The following is a 19,490-nucleotide window of genomic DNA, read 5'->3' as shown; positions in this document are numbered from 1 at the left end:
TCCATTAGTAGCTAAGAGTGACCACACTGTAGCTTTCCACAGTTATGTAGAAAGTGTAGATGGAGTTTTACAGACACATCACGTACAAAACTAATCAAAATGTATATGCAGGACAGCATCCATAAAGGCGGCGGAAATACATTTTTCCATCAAATCGATGATACAAGATTTGATCATCTGCATTAATGAAAAATTAATATAGTGCTGTATTAGAATAATTGATTTGCTTATATAGATAGGACATAATAAAGGACCGACTATTGAAGAAAAGAGTAAAGCATATAATCCACAAAAGCACCAAAAAAAGCACTAAAATTACTTCATATATTCAATGGGGCAGGTTCTACTGTAATGATACACAACAAATGAGAAAAGAAAAAGCTGTTACCTGAATACTCATTCATTTTACATTGTGTTCTAGATCCATTGCATGACAACATTCAGTGTAATGCACAATAAATGCTTGTTCAGTTGTTGCCTCTGCCAAGGATGTTATATTTCAGCTATTGATCATTTGTTTATCTATCAATTCTCTTATTTCAATCACTAGAGAACATGTTTTAAATTACTTTTGTAGATCCAGACGTTTGCTACTAAAATACAAAATTATGTAATTGTGCCTCTGGGGTTTTTGATTATATTTTGCAATATAAGTTAAGGGAGGAATTATGGTACCTTGCCAGTTAGGATATATTTTTGACACATATTAACATGAATATTTGCAGTTTCTATGATGAAAACATCTACCTTCCCTCAGTCTTTCCATTTTCATTCACTTCTGGATGCACATAAAGACTTAAAAATTCGAAATGTTTGTTTTATATGCTTTTTTTTTTGTACAACATTTGTTTTCATTGATATACAATACAATCTCTGTTATACATAGTAAACCTGATGTTTCATCATATTTACACAGTCTGTTTTAGAAAAATTTTGGTTGGATGAGCAGTGATATAATCACACTTCTTCTTCTGTCGAATAAAAGGAATATTTCCTGAGTCACTTACTCCAGAAGTTAGTTGCTCAACCTGGCCAGTCCCCAGCCTATAAAGCAGCAGCCTCCAGCACAGTGAAGTTCAGTGAATTCAACGAGGAAACATGACGACTTTCAACCTGAGCATTCTACTAAGCCTGGCGGCTGCAGTTTACTGTGTGCCGATATCACAGGTTACAAATCAAGATGAGAGTTTTGCAGAGGTATGTATGCTTGCTTTTCTGCTTAATGCATGTATACTATTTTACAATATTAGATCAGTACAACTGATGCACATCAGTATGAAGAATCTAACACTTGTATTTTCTTGCAGAACTACCTGAAGACATTTTTCAACCTGACAGAGGAGAGCGGTCCAGCTGTCAGACGAGGGATCAGTCCGGTGACCAAGAAGCTGGCTGAGATGCAAAGATTCTTTGGCCTCCAGGTCACCGGGACACTGGACACTGAAACCATAGCCATGATGAAGAAGCCCCGTTGTGGCGTTCCAGATGGCAACATCGCCAGTTTCTCCATTACTGGAAAAGACTACAAGTGGGAGAAAAACAGCCTTACCTACAGGTGCAGGATCTGAACAATGTGTTAGAGAGAAATGTGGGCACAACTTGTGATAAGTATATTCAGTTTTTTTTCATTGTCCTACAGGATTGAGAACTACACACCTGATATGACCATTTCAGAGGTGGACGACTCCATAGAGAAAGCGCTGCAGGTTTGGGCCAAAGTCACTCCCCTGACATTTACGAGAATCTACAGTGGCACCGCGGACATCATGATCTCCTTCGGCCGCCAATGTGAGTGCAAAAGAAACAGGAGCAGACTCTCTCTCTCTCTCCCGCTCTCTCAGTTTACTGATAGGTCCTAGAAAGCATCTTAGCTTTAATTAGGTGTTTGCTGAGTCTTGAATCTCATTGGACAGCTGATCTATGATAGCAGGATGCAGAGGGTGCTTTTTTTTTTTTAAACTGTTGTCATTTGTTAGTTTTTACTGGAAACCAGTTAGTGCTTTGTATCTGTATTTGGTTTAGAAAATCTGACCTGAATTTGCTCCCACTCAACAGCTCATGGAGATTATTACCCCTTTGACGGCCCTGGTGGCTTTATCGCTCACGCCTTCGCCCCGTCTCCTGGCATCGGAGGGGATGTTCATTTTGATGATGATGAGACCTTCACCTTCCGTTCCAACACAGGTGAGTTTGCTATTCATACAGAGAATAGTCTTACTACCTACTCTATCAGTGTGTTTGACTTGAAGCTGTAACTCACCTGTAAATCTGTGTATTCTGCTGTAGGCTACGTCCTCTTCATTATAGCTGCCCATGAGTTCGGCCACTCCCTGGGCTTGTCTCACTCTGAGGATCCTGGTGCCCTCATGAACTCCAGATACACATACAGAAACCCTGAAACCTTTGTTCTGCCCCGTGATGATGTCAAAGGCATCCAGTCTCTCTATGGTTAGTATTAGCCGGATCACAAATACTTTGCCAAAATCCCTGATGAAGCACTTGCAGACAAAAGTCACTGAGTTCACATGCAATATGACATTGTTTTTTTTTTTACCTCCAGGTCCAAACCCTAAAAAGGATGTTAACCCTGGACCCACATCCCCCACCACCCCCGATGCCTGTGATTCAACCATGGTCTTGGATGCTGTTGTCACCGTGAGAGGAGAGATGTTATTCTTCAAGGACAGGTAGCTGAATGCTCAAATATCTGGTACAATATTTTTTTCCCCACTGAAGATCTGGCCTGTGAGCTGATTTCTGATTTGAATGTGCATTCTTAGCTTCATGTGGCGTAGCCACCCCCAGAGCACCACACCTCGGCAGTTTCTCATCGCAAACCTCTGGCCCGATGCCCCAGACAGTATTGATGCTGCTTATGAGAGCCATCACTTAGACAGGGTGCTTGTCTTTAAAGGTATGTGTTCTCTGTGTCCACCTAGAGCTACTATTATGTCGCACTGTTTTCAAGTCAAGATCATTTATCTTTACTTATGTTCACTGAAAAATATTTTCTTTTGATTTTTCACTTCCGCAGGTCCCAAAGTTTGGGCGTTCAGCGGCTATGACCTCGTACAAGGCTATCCAAAGTCAATCTCCAGTTTCGGTCTGCCCAAAACCCTGAAGAAAGTTGACGCTGCTCTCTACGATGTGCACTCTGGCAAGACTCTGTTCTTTGTCGGCAGCAATTACTACAGGTGTGTTCACAGTAATTTCGGTGACTGCCTTAGGTAGGATGTTGATGCAAATCTTTAAAGAGTGAATCATTCTAATACCCGTCTATGTTCCTTCAGTTATGATGAGGCCAAGAAGACTATGGACCAGGGATTCCCCAAACATGTTGATCATGTCTTCTCTGGACTGACCAGCAAGGTCACTGCAGCTTTCCAGTACAGAGGTGAGTGGCAATTCAAGCTCATTCATACTTTTCCAAGACAAGATGAAAATGTCTTTCCAGACATTGCCTGAAACAGGAACTAACATCCCTCATCTGTGCTCTGCAGGTTATAGTTACATCTACAGTGGACCCTACATGTTCGAGTACAGCATGAGAAGCGGCAGATTGTACCGCATGCTCAGTAACAACTACTTCTTACAATGCACTAACTACTAGACCCCTTTACCTATGCTGTTAATGTAGCTCCTCTTCACGAAAATGAAGGCACCAAAGATGAAAAAAAAACATCCATGATATGTAATTTATATATTTTATAACATATAATTATATTGTCACACATTGATGGGTAAACTAGGTTTATGCCTTTTCCCAGAAAAGCACCTTATGTTTTTTTTTTTAACTTTTTTAAATTATCATTTTGTGATTTCAGTTAGTTTTTTTTTGTTGATTTAACATCATATTATTTTATTTTATTGAAGTAATATTCACTGTTTTAGTATTGCTGTTGTGTTCACTGAAGTTTAACCGAATGTATGTATTCAGGATGTTTACAAAACTGTGACACAGTCAAAATGTATTGGTGCGTGAATTAGCAAATAAAAATTGTTTACATATATTTTGATTGTGTTTTGTTATTTAGAATGTACATCAATATTTGCCATGAGCTTCCTTTATATATATATATATACTGTATATTGTTTTACTTTTCAATTAGTCAGTCAAATACATTATAAGGGCTGGGCACAATTTATTAGACATATTTTTCATCAAAAGAAGTTTATAAAATATACAGTAATATATGGAGTTTGTTCTTCATGAGACCCTCCAGCACCAGGATCAGCTCCAGGCCCAGGTCATAGTCCAGTAGAGACACAGGTGCTGATGCTCATCAAGAGCTGCCTCCCTTTCTGATCCTCAAACATTAGAACAAAGAAGAGGATGAGGAACAGAAACTCCAGTGATAATTCAAATCAAAATCAAATTTTATTCGTATAGCCCATATTCACAAATCAGAATTTATCTCATAGGGCTTTAACAAGGTGTGACATCATCTGACCTTAAGCCTCAACAAGAGTAAGGAAAAACTACCAAAAAAAACCCTTTTAACAGGGTAAAAAGACGAGGAAACCTCAGAGAGAGCCACATGTGAGGGATCCCTCTCCCAGGACGGACACAAGTGCAATAGATGCCACGTGTATTGAAAATATCAGCAAAATAAGAGTATTTACAACATTGATTAGAAGAAACAGTTTGTAGCATAATGGAAATTAAATGAATTGAGGAGTTATTGTCAGAAATGGTGGAGTATCTGAGTAGACATATTGTATATCAAGCAGTCTTGTTGAAAATAATAGTCCAAGATCAGCTGCTACCACAATCAGGATCCACCACTACAATCAGATGCCACCATAGTCCACAATCCATCAACATGATCCACTGCCGCCATCAGCATCCACCATCAACTGCCACCTCGATAAGGGTCCGACACCACTATCCACGATCAGCTGCCAACACGATACAGGATCCGCCAATACAATCAAGATCAGCCAACAGGATACAGGATCTGCCAATACGATCACGATCTCTGATTCGCGATACACCATCATGTTCCACGATGTGGCCGCAGCTACGGTCCAGGATCTGCAAACAATAATGCACAAGGACTGTCAAGCCAGTAATATGGATGATGAGACATCAATGTCTATAATGTGATAAAGAGGGAGAAGAGGAAAGAGAAGCTCCATGTGTCATGTGTCCCCAACATTCTAGACCTATAGCAGCATAACTAAATGTCTGGTTAACATTTTCTGACTGTGTGTGTGTGTGTGTTGGTCTATGTCCAAGGGACACCTTTAGCGATGGACCTGATGTGCTGTCGGCTTGTGATCGTTGAGATTCAGACAAACAGGAGTGTGAAGACCCCCCCTCATCATTTTAGTCTGCTGTGTGGGAACACTTCAGTGTCTCAGTCACTATAATGATGACTGACAAAGACGAGTGAATCGTACAAAAGCCAACATTGCGCAACTGCAATCGGACATGCCGACTCATTCGAAACAGCATAACCAGAGTGATGTCCACTAACATTAGAAATAACACTAACATTAGTGGGACAAGGAAAAAACGAGTTCAGTGCAAACCCAGCTCCCCGCAACATTAAACGAGCATCATAGGTGGGTTTTTTGCGACCGTTCTCTGTTGTTGAGAACGCAGGGTTCGAACCATAGACTGTATATAAAGATTCAAACACACACTGAAAATAATCGAGCCCCTTACGAAGTTCCCTCTTGTCTGCATTTCAGCCAGCGAGTCACGCCAGGCCTTTATAAACCTCTATCCCTAGCGTGAGAGTGTTCTCCACAGTGGAGACATTATTAGTGCCAGCAGGGCATCAAACCCTCTCTGCAAACTATGTGGACAAGTTAATTTTTTGTAATAAAAATTTAAAAACATATATTTAATAATGATATTTATAACGGTGCAGTTTAAGTACAGTTCATTTTTTACATGCTGCACCTTAAAGGGTAGTCCCCGTAAACCACCACCGGGCTGGTCTATATATATAAGTCTGTCTATACATTATAGACCAGAATGTGTGTGAAATGTGTCCTTTTGTGTAGACTGTACTGAAATGACTGTGAAAACAAAGTATATCGAAAAAGTCTAACTAAAGTCTAGAATATTGTTTTAGGGGAGCTGTAGCTAAACATTGTCTGTAGGTTTGTCATTTGATTGTTCCTATAACATATTGATTAGAGCAGCTTTGAAAAAATAAAAACACATCAAAGAACTACAGACAGATTCTAGAGGAGGGAGTTCTCTGAGGTGTGGGGGGGATTTCCAACAATGTTAGCTCAGTATCCTGTGGGAGAAATTGTCTACAATCAACACGTGAAATCGTAATCCAGGCAACAGCAGTGGTGATTCATGCACATGTATTCAATCTGTATTCACTCAGGATATCATAAGTGCTGCACTTGTTTGTGTTGGAGGTACAATCTGCAGATATATGGTATGGTAATATATGAGGGGCTGTTAGGGACATAATTCACAATTATCTCTTAACGTACCAAAATCATTCACATAATATACTGAAACCTGCACATTCAAAACAGTTAACACTCAACAGCTCACATTTAGCAGGACATCACACTTTCCATTATACTGACTTAACCTTGTAGCCTTTGGGAGGTTTCAGGTGTTTAACCTCTTTGGGTCTTTAGTCGTGTCAAACATGCAGGTCGTTGAATTGGCTCTTCTACGCTGTTCCATCCGTTTGTGTATTTTGTTACCCCAATGTATAGATCTGATAAATCCTTGTTGCATTGGACTAAATAAATTGCATTGTTCTGTTTGTGTCTGGGAGTTTGGGAGGATGAGATTCTGCCTAAGATTGTTGCTGGGCTTGAAATGACAGGTGTGTGGTGTGTGAAGAACATTCAGAGTTTTCCGAGACTACTTTTGTTCTCTTCTCTGTCAGTTTTGTTTCTTTGATGAGACGTGAAACATCTTTAAGAAACACAAGCAAATCCAGTTTCCCTTGATCACGTGTACAGCTCCTGAAGATATTATTGGAAACCTCAGCAGCAGTGTTGGGACTCTATGTCCAAAATTCAGATGAAGTTTGGTTCAACAAGAAGATTCCATGATCGCTTGTTTTTAAAATTGTATCAAACAGGCTCAGAGTTAAGCAAAGGCATGATTGTCAATAATTTAAGGACGATAACTAACCAAATGTATTACACTAATTTACCTAAAATGTAACAATTGCAGTATTAAAAATTAGAAAATGTATACATTTATACAATTTTGAAAATAAAACATTTCACTTTAGAAGCCTTCAGGGCAAGTTTAAGATGACAGAGATTTCAGATTTGAGATTTAAGTTTAAGATTACAGAAATGTCTGAAGAATGTTAAGGCAGACTATAGATAGAGCTTCTGTTGGAGAATAACCAAATGTATACAAAATTGTATCATCTGCATATAAACAGATATGTAGTTCTGTGTTGGATTTGTACTATTGATTATTTAGATAGGGAATATTAAAGGACAGAACCCTGTGGTACTCCCCTGTAGTTGTTACATGGTGGGATGATCTGACACTATCACTGCAGTTTGCCTTATAACATTAGACTAATATAAGAACGTTAAGACAGTGTACTTTGTCAAGTCAAGCAGAGCAGTCAGCTGTACTCAGTCTTACCCTTCCTTGATAATTGTATCTGCATTGGATGGTTTGTGTTACTGTAGGTCAATAATAAATCTATAAAGGTTCATGTACAGTACTTATTAATTATATCCTTAATGCCACAGTTTTTAATGCAGTTGTTGAAAGAAGTTCACTTTGTTACGCATTAGCACTATGATGCTGTATATTGAGTAAACCATACAAGATGTTACCAGACTACTTCCTCACTATGTTTTGAGGTAATAACAATTTACATTTCCTGTGTGAGTAAAAACAAATGCCATGTTGTCACCGACTCAGCTATTTCTCATACAACGCGGGTACAATGATACAATGATATTGGTGTCATAAGACACAGCAGGAAAACTGTAACCATACTTACCCAAAATGTCCACCTGTCTGAGGAGTGTCTTGTAACTGATAAGCAAGAAAAGTTCTACCCTGTTTCTTTCATGTACTGTACCCAGGTATAATGAGAAGCAAAAGATGATGGAGGGATCACCTGTTCTCATAGAGCAGCTGTGGCCGGGGATTCCAGCTCCAATAGATGCAGCTGTCTTCTATGATGGTAGTTTCATTACCTTCCTTCTCTGGATTCAACAAGTACCATGCATAGAATTTCAACAACATACTTAGATTAAATTAAATGCAACAGAAGAGATCTACTGTGCAGTTGTTACTGACTCTGTGGTGCTAGATTGATATTCAGCACAAGAAAGTAGTAGAATATTGAGATACAATATGTTGCGTTCCTGGCCAATAAAGCACAAGCATTACTTTGAAGAAGGATCTGATGTAAAAAAAGTTACACATTATATAATTTACAACATTATACTCTTGATTAACATTATTCTTGATGATGAATCTTGATTCCCCACAGGATTTGTGCACATCTTCAAGGGAAACGTTCATTATACATATAACTCTAACACCAAAAGTGTTGTCTCCACCAACCGTGCCAACGACGTGCTGGAATGCAACAGGGACCAGGAAAACAATGAAATACTGACGGAGAGGAGATGATTGAAGGGAGGTGCTCTATGAAGCTTGATGGTGATGATGCTGTGTATCTGCTGTGAGTGTACACAAGAAGAGTTACAAATCTGTATTCACCAATAACCACAACGTTCCTATTAACCAACTGGGAAGTGTTGAATAAAAGGGAAGTGGTTGTGTGTCAATGTGTCATAAAATGTTGTAATAAGGGCGTATGTACCTTTACAGTTTTTTATGTTGTCGTCGTTTTTTGGAGTTAAAACTAAAATGTGTTTTAAATGTTTTCCTTAAAGGGGACATAGCATGCCCATTTTACCACAAGTTGATATGGTTCCTTGGGGTCTTAATGAAATGTCTGTAACATACTTTGGTCAAAATACCACAAGGATCATATAAAACAGCACCCTTTTTACCCTGTATAAAACAGCCCTCCACAGAGTGACCTGTTTTGAGTGCCTGTTCCTTTAAATGCTAATGAGCCAGCTCCCCCCTCCCCCCTCTCCCCCCATGATTTTAAACGATATAAATTACATATTTTATATGATATAAATTATCAAATATGCATCCCATACTTTGTATTCCCCTTGTTGTCCTGGAGTTTTAATTTTCCCAATCACATAATTAAATGTCCCCCTCTGCCCATCCACTACAAGCACACAAGCAGACAGACAGAGAGAGAAAGAGAGGTGGGGGGGGGGGGGCTATGAAGACCATCATTTACCCCCGAACCCCGACATTCAACGGGTACAACAACAAGCGGAGAAAGCAGAATCGCGGGCTGACCTTATATATACAGTCTATGGGGCTGATCAGCGGAGAAATGCTCGTCCCGTGTGAACAGCCAGGCGGCTGCGCGCTTGAGAACGGCACTGCGCTGCCTCGCAGCGGTCTTCCGTGTCCGGTGTACCCCGGCGTAACTACTGTACCCCGGCGTAACTACTGTAACCCGGCGTAACTACTTTCCCCCGGCGTACAGTAGAGCTGAACACTGCGGAAGTCTTCCACACAGCTGGCAGTGTGGAAGACCGCTGCGAGGCAGCGCAGCGCCGTTCTCAAGCGCGCAGCCGCCTGGCTGTTCACACGGGACGAGCATTTCTCCGCTGGTCAGCCCCATAGACTGTATATATAAGGTCAGCCCGCGATTCTGCTTTCTCCGCTTGTTGTTGTACCCGTTGAATGTCGGGGTTCGGGGTTTACAGTAGCGCTGAACACTGCGGAAGTCCTCCACACTGCTGGCTGTGTGGCGCTGACACAAATTCCAGCTCACGCACGGGAGAGCGAGCGGTCGCTCCCGAGCAGCTGCTGCAGCCTCCCAGTCCCAACGATCCAGACAAATGCCACATGTGAGTGAATCGCGGGCTGACCAGCGGAGAAATGCTCGTCCCGTGTGAACAGCCCGGCTGCGTGCTTGGGAACGGCGCTGCGCCTCGCAGCCTCGCTGCCTCCGGTGTAAACCCGGAAGTAACGAGTGTGGGGGGACGGGGGGGGGGGGGGGGGGGCCAAGACCATGTAGGGAGACTTCCAGTTCCTTGTTACGACACAATACCCAGGAAGCGCAATCGAGTCGCTCAAGCATGACGTTTCTGACTTAGAGGAACTATAACAAAACGCGCGAGTGTTTTTTCCCCAGAGTTTTTGGGTTGGTAGACATGCCAGATACCCACATTAACCTGTAGAAGCACTAACAAAGTGGAATTTGCATGCTATGTCCCCTTTAAATTTCACAGTGAGATAGAGTTTTTCTTAGTGATACTCAGGACCCTTCTACTCCATAAAGTTGCATCCATGTATTTAATGATTTTATGTTTGCATCACTATGCCACTGTAATTAATTGGTCACTGATTATGGGGGAAAAATGGTAATGTATATATTTTTTATAATTTTAACCCTTGTCTTGTTCCTGGGTCGAATTGACCCAGAGTGTGTGTGTGTGTCTGTGTGTGTGTGTGTGTGTGTGTGTGTGTGCGTGCGTGAGTGCGTGCGTGTGATCATACGCAAGCCCTGGCCGGTCAGGGTTAGGGTTAGGGTGACCCAAGGATTGTCATTATCCAATTCTCCTGGGGTAATTGAGACCAATGGATTGTCATTCTCGATTGTCATGGGAGGGGTCATTTAGACCCCCAGAGAGGGCGCTGTGGTGCTCTGTGGGGTCATTTAGACCCACACCTGATTCCAATTGAAATCAAGGGGGGGTACATTAGACCCACATATAAGTCTCAGTGTGCCACTCTCTCACGGACCATGGCACGATGTCGTGTCAGGAGCGTTTCACCAGAGAACAGGTTCTCCAACAGCTATTCTCCCAGCAACCATCCTCTGAACCCGAAGAGGACGCGAAAGAGCCAGACCGAGAAGCGGATGGACAAGGAGATGGAGAAGCAGACCGAGAAGCAGACAGAGAGGACGGAGACAGAGACGGAGACGACGGCGATAGCGACGAAGACGAAGAGGGTGACTACGAAGACGACGGCGGTGACGAAGACTACGACCCAGTGGGTGATGCTTCTGCAGATTCTTCATCCTTGGAAGAAGAAGAAGAAGGAGGACAAGACCACGGCGACACCACCACCACCACCACCACCACCACCACAACAACTCGCGCGGCAGCTCCTGGAGAGGAAGCTCACCGTGGTCGGCACTGTTCGGAAGAACAAGCCCGAGCTCCCGACCGGGCTGCTCGCGGTCAAGGGAAGAGAGGTGTTCTCATCCAAGTTCGCATTCATGCCCACTGCCACTCTTGTGTCCTACATCCCAAAGAAAAACAGGAATGTGGTGCTCCTGAGCACACGGCACCCTGAGGCCGACATCAGCGACCGCAAGGACGGGAAACCGGTCATCGTCCTGGACTACAACCGCAACAAAGGTGGCGTGGACAACCTAGACAAGGTGATCGGAATGTATAGCTGCAGGAGGATGACCGCGCGCTGGCCCCTGGTCGTCTTTCACAACATTCTCGACGTCTCTTCCTACAACGCCTTCATGATATGGAGAGAGATCAACCCAGACTGGATGCCGGGCAAGCGGAACAAGCGGAGGGTGTTCCTAGAGCAGCTGGGAAAGGCTCTCGTGACTCCGTTTATCGCACGAAGGGAGCGCATCCCCGCACGGAAGCGTCCGCCGCGGTTGTGAAGGCTGTAAAAGCTGCCGCCACCGCCACACAGAGAACTGTTGACTACGACGCTCGACCCGAGTGTCCGGCCTCCTCCATAGCCCTAGCAGCAGCCCCGCTCGGGGCGAGTAAGAGGAAGAGGTGTCAGATATGCCCCAGGAAAAAGGACTGTAAAACTCACACCATGTGCCGCGGGTGTAACAAATACATCTGCAAGGGCTGCTCACTTGTCTATTGCGCTACGTGTGCGTCCGAATATGGGGTGGGCTATGTGAGGGGGCCAACAGCCGGGGGAAGCAGGGACAACACAAGGGTTAAAAATGAATTGTTGCATTTTTTACTAACACATGCTAATTCCTTCTGTGTGTCTGCGTTTGCAGCTGTTGCTTCATTTTCCTGAGAAAATACATTTCACAGTAAAATAATTACTGTTCTTGTCAGTTTCCATTAGTAGCTAAGAGTGACCACACTGTAGCTTTCCACAGTTATGTAGAAAGTGTAGATGGAGTTTTACAGACACATCACGTACAAAACTAATCAAAATATATATGCAGGACAGCATCCATAAAGGCGGCGGAAATACATTTTTCCATCAAATCGATGATACAAGATTTGATCATCTGCATTAATGAAAAATTAATATAGTGCTGTATTAGAATAATTGATTTGCTTATATAGATAGGACATAATAAAGGACCGACTATTGAAGAAAAGAGTAAAGCATATAATCCACAAAAGCACCAAAAAAAGCACTAAAATTACTTCATATATTCAATGGGGCAGGTTCTACTGTAATGATACACAACAAATGAGAAAAGAAAAAGCTGTTACCTGAATACTCATTCATTTTACATTGTGTTCTAGATCCATTGCATGACAACATTCAGTGTAATGCACAATAAATGCTTGTTCAGTTGTTGCCTCTGCCAAGGATGTTATATTTCAGCTATTGATCATTTGTTTATCTATCAATTCTCTTATTTCAATCACTAGAGAACATGTTTTAAATTACTTTTGTAGATCCAGACGTTTGCTACTAAAATACAAAATTATGTAATTGTGCCTCTGGGGTTTTTGATTATATTTTGCAATATAAGTTAAGGGAGGAATTATGGTACCTTGCCAGTTAGGATATATTTTTGACACATATTAACATGAATATTTGCAGTTTCTATGATGAAAACATCTACCTTCCCTCAGTCTTTCCATTTTCATTCACTTCTGGATGCACATAAAGACTTAAAAATTCGAAATGTTTGTTTTATATGCTTTTTTTTTTGTACAACATTTGTTTTCATTGATATACAATACAATCTCTGTTATACATAGTAAACCTGATGTTTCATCATATTTACACAGTCTGTTTTAGAAAAATTTTGGTTGGATGAGCAGTGATATAATCACACTTCTTCTTCTGTCGAATAAAAGGAATATTTCCTGAGTCACTTACTCCAGAAGTTAGTTGCTCAACCTGGCCAGTCCCCAGCCTATAAAGCAGCAGCCTCCAGCACAGTGAAGTTCAGTGAATTCAACGAGGAAACATGACGACTTTCAACCTGAGCATTCTACTAAGCCTGGCGGCTGCAGTTTACTGTGTGCCGATATCACAGGTTACAAATCAAGATGAGAGTTTTGCAGAGGTATGTATGCTTGCTTTTCTGCTTAATGCATGTATACTATTTTACAATATTAGATCAGTACAACTGATGCACATCAGTATGAAGAATCTAACACTTGTATTTTCTTGCAGAACTACCTGAAGACATTTTTCAACCTGACAGAGGAGAGCGGTCCAGCTGTCAGACGAGGGATCAGTCCGGTGACCAAGAAGCTGGCTGAGATGCAAAGATTCTTTGGCCTCCAGGTCACCGGGACACTGGACACTGAAACCATAGCCATGATGAAGAAGCCCCGTTGTGGCGTTCCAGATGGCAACATCGCCAGTTTCTCCATTACTGGAAAAGACTACAAGTGGGAGAAAAACAGCCTTACCTACAGGTGCAGGATCTGAACAATGTGTTAGAGAGAAATGTGGGCACAACTTGTGATAAGTATATTCAGTTTTTTTTCATTGTCCTACAGGATTGAGAACTACACACCTGATATGACCATTTCAGAGGTGGACGACTCCATAGAGAAAGCGCTGCAGGTTTGGGCCAAAGTCACTCCCCTGACATTTACGAGAATCTACAGTGGCACCGCGGACATCATGATCTCCTTCGGCCGCCAATGTGAGTGCAAAAGAAACAGGAGCAGACTCTCTCTCTCTCTCCCGCTCTCTCAGTTTACTGATAGGTCCTAGAAAGCATCTTAGCTTTAATTAGGTGTTTGCTGAGTCTTGAATCTCATTGGACAGCTGATCTATGATAGCAGGATGCAGAGGGTGCTTTTTTTTTTTTAAACTGTTGTCATTTGTTAGTTTTTACTGGAAACCAGTTAGTGCTTTGTATCTGTATTTGGTTTAGAAAATCTGACCTGAATTTGCTCCCACTCAACAGCTCATGGAGATTATTACCCCTTTGACGGCCCTGGTGGCTTTATCGCTCACGCCTTCGCCCCGTCTCCTGGCATCGGAGGGGATGTTCATTTTGATGATGATGAGACCTTCACCTTCCGTTCCAACACAGGTGAGTTTGCTATTCATACAGAGAATAGTCTTACTACCTACTCTATCAGTGTGTTTGACTTGAAGCTGTAACTCACCTGTAAATCTGTGTATTCTGCTGTAGGCTACGTCCTCTTCATTATAGCTGCCCATGAGTTCGGCCACTCCCTGGGCTTGTCTCACTCTGAGGATCCTGGTGCCCTCATGAACTCCAGATACACATACAGAAACCCTGAAACCTTTGTTCTGCCCCGTGATGATGTCAAAGGCATCCAGTCTCTCTATGGTTAGTATTAGCCGGATCACAAATACTTTGCCAAAATCCCTAATGAAGCACTTGCAGACAAAAGTCACTGAGTTCACATGCAATATGACATTGTTTTTTTTTTTACCTCCAGGTCCAAACCCTAAAAAGGATGTTAACCCTGGACCCACATCCCCCACCACCCCCGATGCCTGTGATTCAACCATGGTCTTGGATGCTGTTGTCACCGTGAGAGGAGAGATGTTATTCTTCAAGGACAGGTAGCTGAATGCTCAAATATCTGGTACAATATTTTTTTCCCCACTGAAGATCTGGCCTGTGAGCTGATTTCTGATTTGAATGTGCATTCTTAGCTTCATGTGGCGTAGCCACCCCCAGAGCACCACACCTCGGCAGTTTCTCATCGCAAACCTCTGGCCCGATGCCCCAGACAGTATTGATGCTGCTTATGAGAGCCATCACTTAGACAGGGTGCTTGTCTTTAAAGGTATGTGTTCTCTGTGTCCACCTAGAGCTACTATTATGTCGCACTGTTTTCAAGTCAAGATCATTTATCTTTACTTATGTTCACTGAAAAATATTTTCTTTTGATTTTTCACTTCCGCAGGTCCCAAAGTTTGGGCGTTCAGCGGCTATGACCTCGTACAAGGCTATCCAAAGTCAATCTCCAGTTTCGGTCTGCCCAAAACCCTGAAGAAAGTTGACGCTGCTCTCTACGATGTGCACTCTGGCAAGACTCTGTTCTTTGTCGGCAGCAATTACTACAGGTGTGTTCACAGTAATTTCGGTGACTGCCTTAGGTAGGATGTTGATGCAAATCTTTAAAGAGTGAATCATTCTAATACCCGTCTATGTTCCTTCAGTTATGATGAGGCCAAGAAGACTATGGACCAGGGATTCCCCAAACATGTTGATCATGTCTTCTCTGGACTGACCAGCAAGGTCACTGCAGCTTTCCAGTACAGAGGTGAGTGGCAATTCAAGCTCATTCATACTTTTCCAAGACAAGATGAAAATGTCTTTCCAGACATTGCCTGAAACAGGAACTAACATCCCTCATCTGTGCTCTGCAGGTTATAGTTACATCTACAGTGGACCCTACATGTTCGAGTACAGCATGAGAAGCGGCAGATTGTACCGCATGCTCAGTAACAACTACTTCTTACAATGCACTAACTACTAGACCCCTTTACCTATGCTGTTAATGTAGCTCCTCTTCACGAAAATGAAGGCACCAAAGATGAAAAAAAAACATCCATGATATGTAATTTATATATTTTATAACATATAATTATATTGTCACACATTGATGGGTAAACTAGGTTTATGCCTTTTCCCAGAAAAGCACCTTATGTTTTTTTTTTAACTTTTTTAAATTATCATTTTGTGATTTCAGTTAGTTTTTTTTTGTTGATTTAACATCATATTATTTTATTTTATTGAAGTAATATTCACTGTTTTAGTATTGCTGTTGTGTTCACTGAAGTTTAACCGAATGTATGTATTCAGGATGTTTACAAAACTGTGACACAGTCAAAATGTATTGGTGCGTGAATTAGCAAATAAAAATTGTTTACATATATTTTGATTGTGTTTTGTTATTTAGAATGTACATCAATATTTGCCATGAGCTTCCTTTATATATATATATATACTGTATATTGTTTTACTTTTCAATTAGTCAGTCAAATACATTATAAGGGCTGGGCACAATTTATTAGACATATTTTTCATCAAAAGAAGTTTATAAAATATACAGTAATATATGGAGTTTGTTCTTCATGAGACCCTCCAGCACCAGGATCAGCTCCAGGCCCAGGTCATAGTCCAGTAGAGACACAGGTGCTGATGCTCATCAAGAGCTGCCTCCCTTTCTGATCCTCAAACATTAGAACAAAGAAGAGGATGAGGAACAGAAACTCCAGTGATAATTCAAATCAAAATCAAATTTTATTCGTATAGCCCATATTCACAAATCAGAATTTATCTCATAGGGCTTTAACAAGGTGTGACATCATCTGACCTTAAGCCTCAACAAGAGTAAGGAAAAACTACCAAAAAAAACCCTTTTAACAGGGTAAAAAGACGAGGAAACCTCAGAGAGAGCCACATGTGAGGGATCCCTCTCCCAGGACGGACACAAGTGCAATAGATGCCACGTGTATTGAAAATATCAGCAAAATAAGAGTATTTACAACATTGATTAGAAGAAACAGTTTGTAGCATAATGGAAATTAAATGAATTGAGGAGTTATTGTCAGAAATGGTGGAGTATCTGAGTAGACATATTGTATATCAAGCAGTCTTGTTGAAAATAATAGTCCAAGATCAGCTGCTACCACAATCAGGATCCACCACTACAATCAGATGCCACCATAGTCCACAATCCATCAACATGATCCACTGCCGCCATCAGCATCCACCATCAACTGCCACCTCGATAAGGGTCCGACACCACTATCCACGATCAGCTGCCAACACGATACAGGATCCGCCAATACAATCAAGATCAGCCAACAGGATACAGGATCTGCCAATACGATCACGATCTCTGATTCGCGATACACCATCATGTTCCACGATGTGGCCGCAGCTACGGTCCAGGATCTGCAAACAATAATGCACAAGGACTGTCAAGCCAGTAATATGGATGATGAGACATCAATGTCTATAATGTGATAAAGAGGGAGAAGAGGAAAGAGAAGCTCCATGTGTCATGTGTCCCCAACATTCTAGACCTATAGCAGCATAACTAAATGTCTGGTTAACATTTTCTGACTGTGTGTGTGTGTGTGTTGGTCTATGTCCAAGGGACACCTTTAGCGATGGACCTGATGTGCTGTCGGCTTGTGATCGTTGAGATTCAGACAAACAGGAGTGTGAAGACCCCCCCTCATCATTTTAGTCTGCTGTGTGGGAACACTTCAGTGTCTCAGTCACTATAATGATGACTGACAAAGACGAGTGAATCGTACAAAAGCCAACATTGCGCAACTGCAATCGGACATGCCGACTCATTCGAAACAGCATAACCAGAGTGATGTCCACTAACATTAGAAATAACACTAACATTAGTGGGACAAGGAAAAAACGAGTTCAGTGCAAACCCAGCTCCCTGCAACATTAAACGAGCATCATAGGTGGGTTTTTTGCGACCGTTCTCTGTTGTTGAGAACGCAGGGTTCGAACCATAGACTGTATATAAAGATTCAAACACACACTGAAAATAATCGAGCCCCTTACGAAGTTCCCTCTTGTCTGCATTTCAGCCAGCGAGTCACGCCAGGCCTTTATAAACCTCTATCCCTAGCGTGAGAGTGTTCTCCACAGTGGAGACATTATTAGGGCCAGCAGGGCATCAAACCCTCTCTGCAAACTATGTGGACAAGTTAATTTTTTGTAATAAAAATTTAAAAACATATATTTAATAATGATATTTATAACGGTGCAGTTTAAGTACAGTTCATTTTTTACATGCTGCACCTTAAAGGGTAGTCCCCGTAAACCACCACCGGGCTGGTCTATATATATAAGTCTGTCTATACATTATAGACCAGAATGTGTGTGAAATGTGTCCTTTTGTGTAGACTGTACTGAAATGACTGTGAAAACAAAGTATATCGAAAAAGTCTAACTAAAGTCTAGAATATTGTTTTAGGGGAGCTGTAGCTAAACATTGTCTGTAGGTTTGTCATTTGATTGTTCCTATAACATATTGATTAGAGCAGCTTTGAAAAAATAAAAACACATCAAAGAACTACAGACAGATTCTAGAGGAGGGAGTTCTCTGAGGTGTGGGGGGGATTTCCAACAATGTTAGCTCAGTATCCTGTGGGAGAAATTGTCTACAATCAACACGTGAAATCGTAATCCAGGCAACAGCAGTGGTGATTCATGCACATGTATTCAATCTGTATTCACTCAGGATATCATAAGTGCTGCACTTGTTTGTGTTGGAGGTACAATCTGCAGATATATGGTATGGTAATATATGAGGGGCTGTTAGGGACATAATTCACAATTATCTCTTAACGTACCAAAATCATTCACATAATATACTGAAACCTGCACATTCAAACACTCAACAGCTCACATTTAGCAGGACATCACACTTTCCATTATACTGACTTAACCGTGTAGCCTTTGGGAGGTTTCAGGTGTTTAACCTCTTTGGGTCTTTAGTCGTGTCAAACATGCAGGTCGTTGAATTGGCTCTTCTACGCTGTTCCATCCGTTTGTGTATTTTGTTACCCCAATGTATAGATCTGATAAATCCTTGTTGCATTGGACTAAATAAATTGCATTGTTCTGTTTGTGTCTGGGAGTTTGGGAGGATGAGATTCTGCCTAAGATTGTTGCTGGGCTTGAAATGACAGGTGTGTGGTGTGTGAAGAACATTCAGAGTTTTCCGAGACTACTTTTGTTCTCTTCTCTGTCAGTTTTGTTTCTTTGATGAGACGTGAAACATCTTTAAGAAACACAAGCAAATCCAGTTTCCCTTGATCACGTGTACAGCTCCTGAAGATATTATTGGAAACCTCAGCAGCAGTGTTGGGACTCTATGTCCAAAATTCAGATGAAGTTTGGTTCAACAAGAAGATTCCATGATCGCTTGTTTTTAAAATTGTATCAAACAGGCTCAGAGTTAAGCAAAGGCATGATTGTCAATAATTTAAGGACGATAACTAACCAAATGTATTACACTAATTTACCTAAAATGTAACAATTGCAGTATTAAAAATTAGAAAATGTATACATTTATACAATTTTGAAAATAAAACATTTCACTTTAGAAGCCTTCAGGGCAAGTTTAAGATGACAGAGATTTCAGATTTGAGATTTAAGTTTAAGATTACAGAAATGTCTGAAGAATGTTAAGGCAGACTATAGATAGAGCTTCTGTTGGAGAATAACCAAATGTATACAAAA

At 41.5% G+C, this 19,490-nt stretch overlaps 2 protein-coding genes across 2 annotated transcripts; both read left to right on the top strand.

Moving 5' to 3' along the window:
• Positions 1–1,071: 1,071 nt before the first annotated feature.
• LOC117774305 (collagenase 3-like) lies at positions 1,072–3,690 on the top strand. The gene is made up of 10 exons (XM_034606628.1): positions 1,072–1,197; positions 1,308–1,555; positions 1,640–1,788; positions 2,056–2,184; positions 2,287–2,448; positions 2,561–2,687; positions 2,781–2,914; positions 3,035–3,194; positions 3,291–3,394; positions 3,501–3,690. Exons 1-10 carry the CDS (start codon positions 1,099–1,101, stop codon positions 3,608–3,610), a joined length of 1,422 nt encoding a protein of 473 aa, XP_034462519.1. The 5' UTR covers positions 1,072–1,098; the 3' UTR covers positions 3,611–3,690.
• Positions 3,691–13,205: 9,515 nt separating this feature from the next.
• On the top strand, positions 13,206–15,824 carry LOC117774306 (collagenase 3-like). The gene is made up of 10 exons (XM_034606629.1): positions 13,206–13,331; positions 13,442–13,689; positions 13,774–13,922; positions 14,190–14,318; positions 14,421–14,582; positions 14,695–14,821; positions 14,915–15,048; positions 15,169–15,328; positions 15,425–15,528; positions 15,635–15,824. Exons 1-10 carry the CDS (start codon positions 13,233–13,235, stop codon positions 15,742–15,744), a joined length of 1,422 nt encoding a protein of 473 aa, XP_034462520.1. The 5' UTR covers positions 13,206–13,232; the 3' UTR covers positions 15,745–15,824.
• The last annotated feature ends 3,666 nt before the right edge of the window (positions 15,825–19,490 follow it).

This window comes from Hippoglossus hippoglossus, chromosome 14 (genome assembly GCF_009819705.1).
Source record: "Hippoglossus hippoglossus isolate fHipHip1 chromosome 14, fHipHip1.pri, whole genome shotgun sequence".
Classification (NCBI taxonomy): Eukaryota; Metazoa; Chordata; class Actinopteri; order Pleuronectiformes; family Pleuronectidae; genus Hippoglossus; species Hippoglossus hippoglossus.
Note: the sequence above shows the minus strand (reverse complement) of the source record. Positions and strands in the feature narration are given on the sequence as shown.

Coding starts and splice junctions, on each gene's coding strand:
- LOC117774306 (XM_034606629.1), top strand. CDS start 13,233: ATGACGACTTTCAACCTGAGCATTCTACTAAGCCTGGCGGCTGCAGTT. Junction 13,923..14,189: donor GATCTCCTTCGGCCGCCAAT/GTGAGTGCAAAA, acceptor CCCACTCAACAG/CTCATGGAGATTATTACCCC. Junction 15,329..15,424: donor GTCGGCAGCAATTACTACAG/GTGTGTTCACAG, acceptor ATGTTCCTTCAG/TTATGATGAGGCCAAGAAGA.
- LOC117774305 (XM_034606628.1), top strand. CDS start 1,099: ATGACGACTTTCAACCTGAGCATTCTACTAAGCCTGGCGGCTGCAGTT. Junction 2,688..2,780: donor ATGTTATTCTTCAAGGACAG/GTAGCTGAATGC, acceptor GTGCATTCTTAG/CTTCATGTGGCGTAGCCACC. Junction 3,195..3,290: donor GTCGGCAGCAATTACTACAG/GTGTGTTCACAG, acceptor ATGTTCCTTCAG/TTATGATGAGGCCAAGAAGA.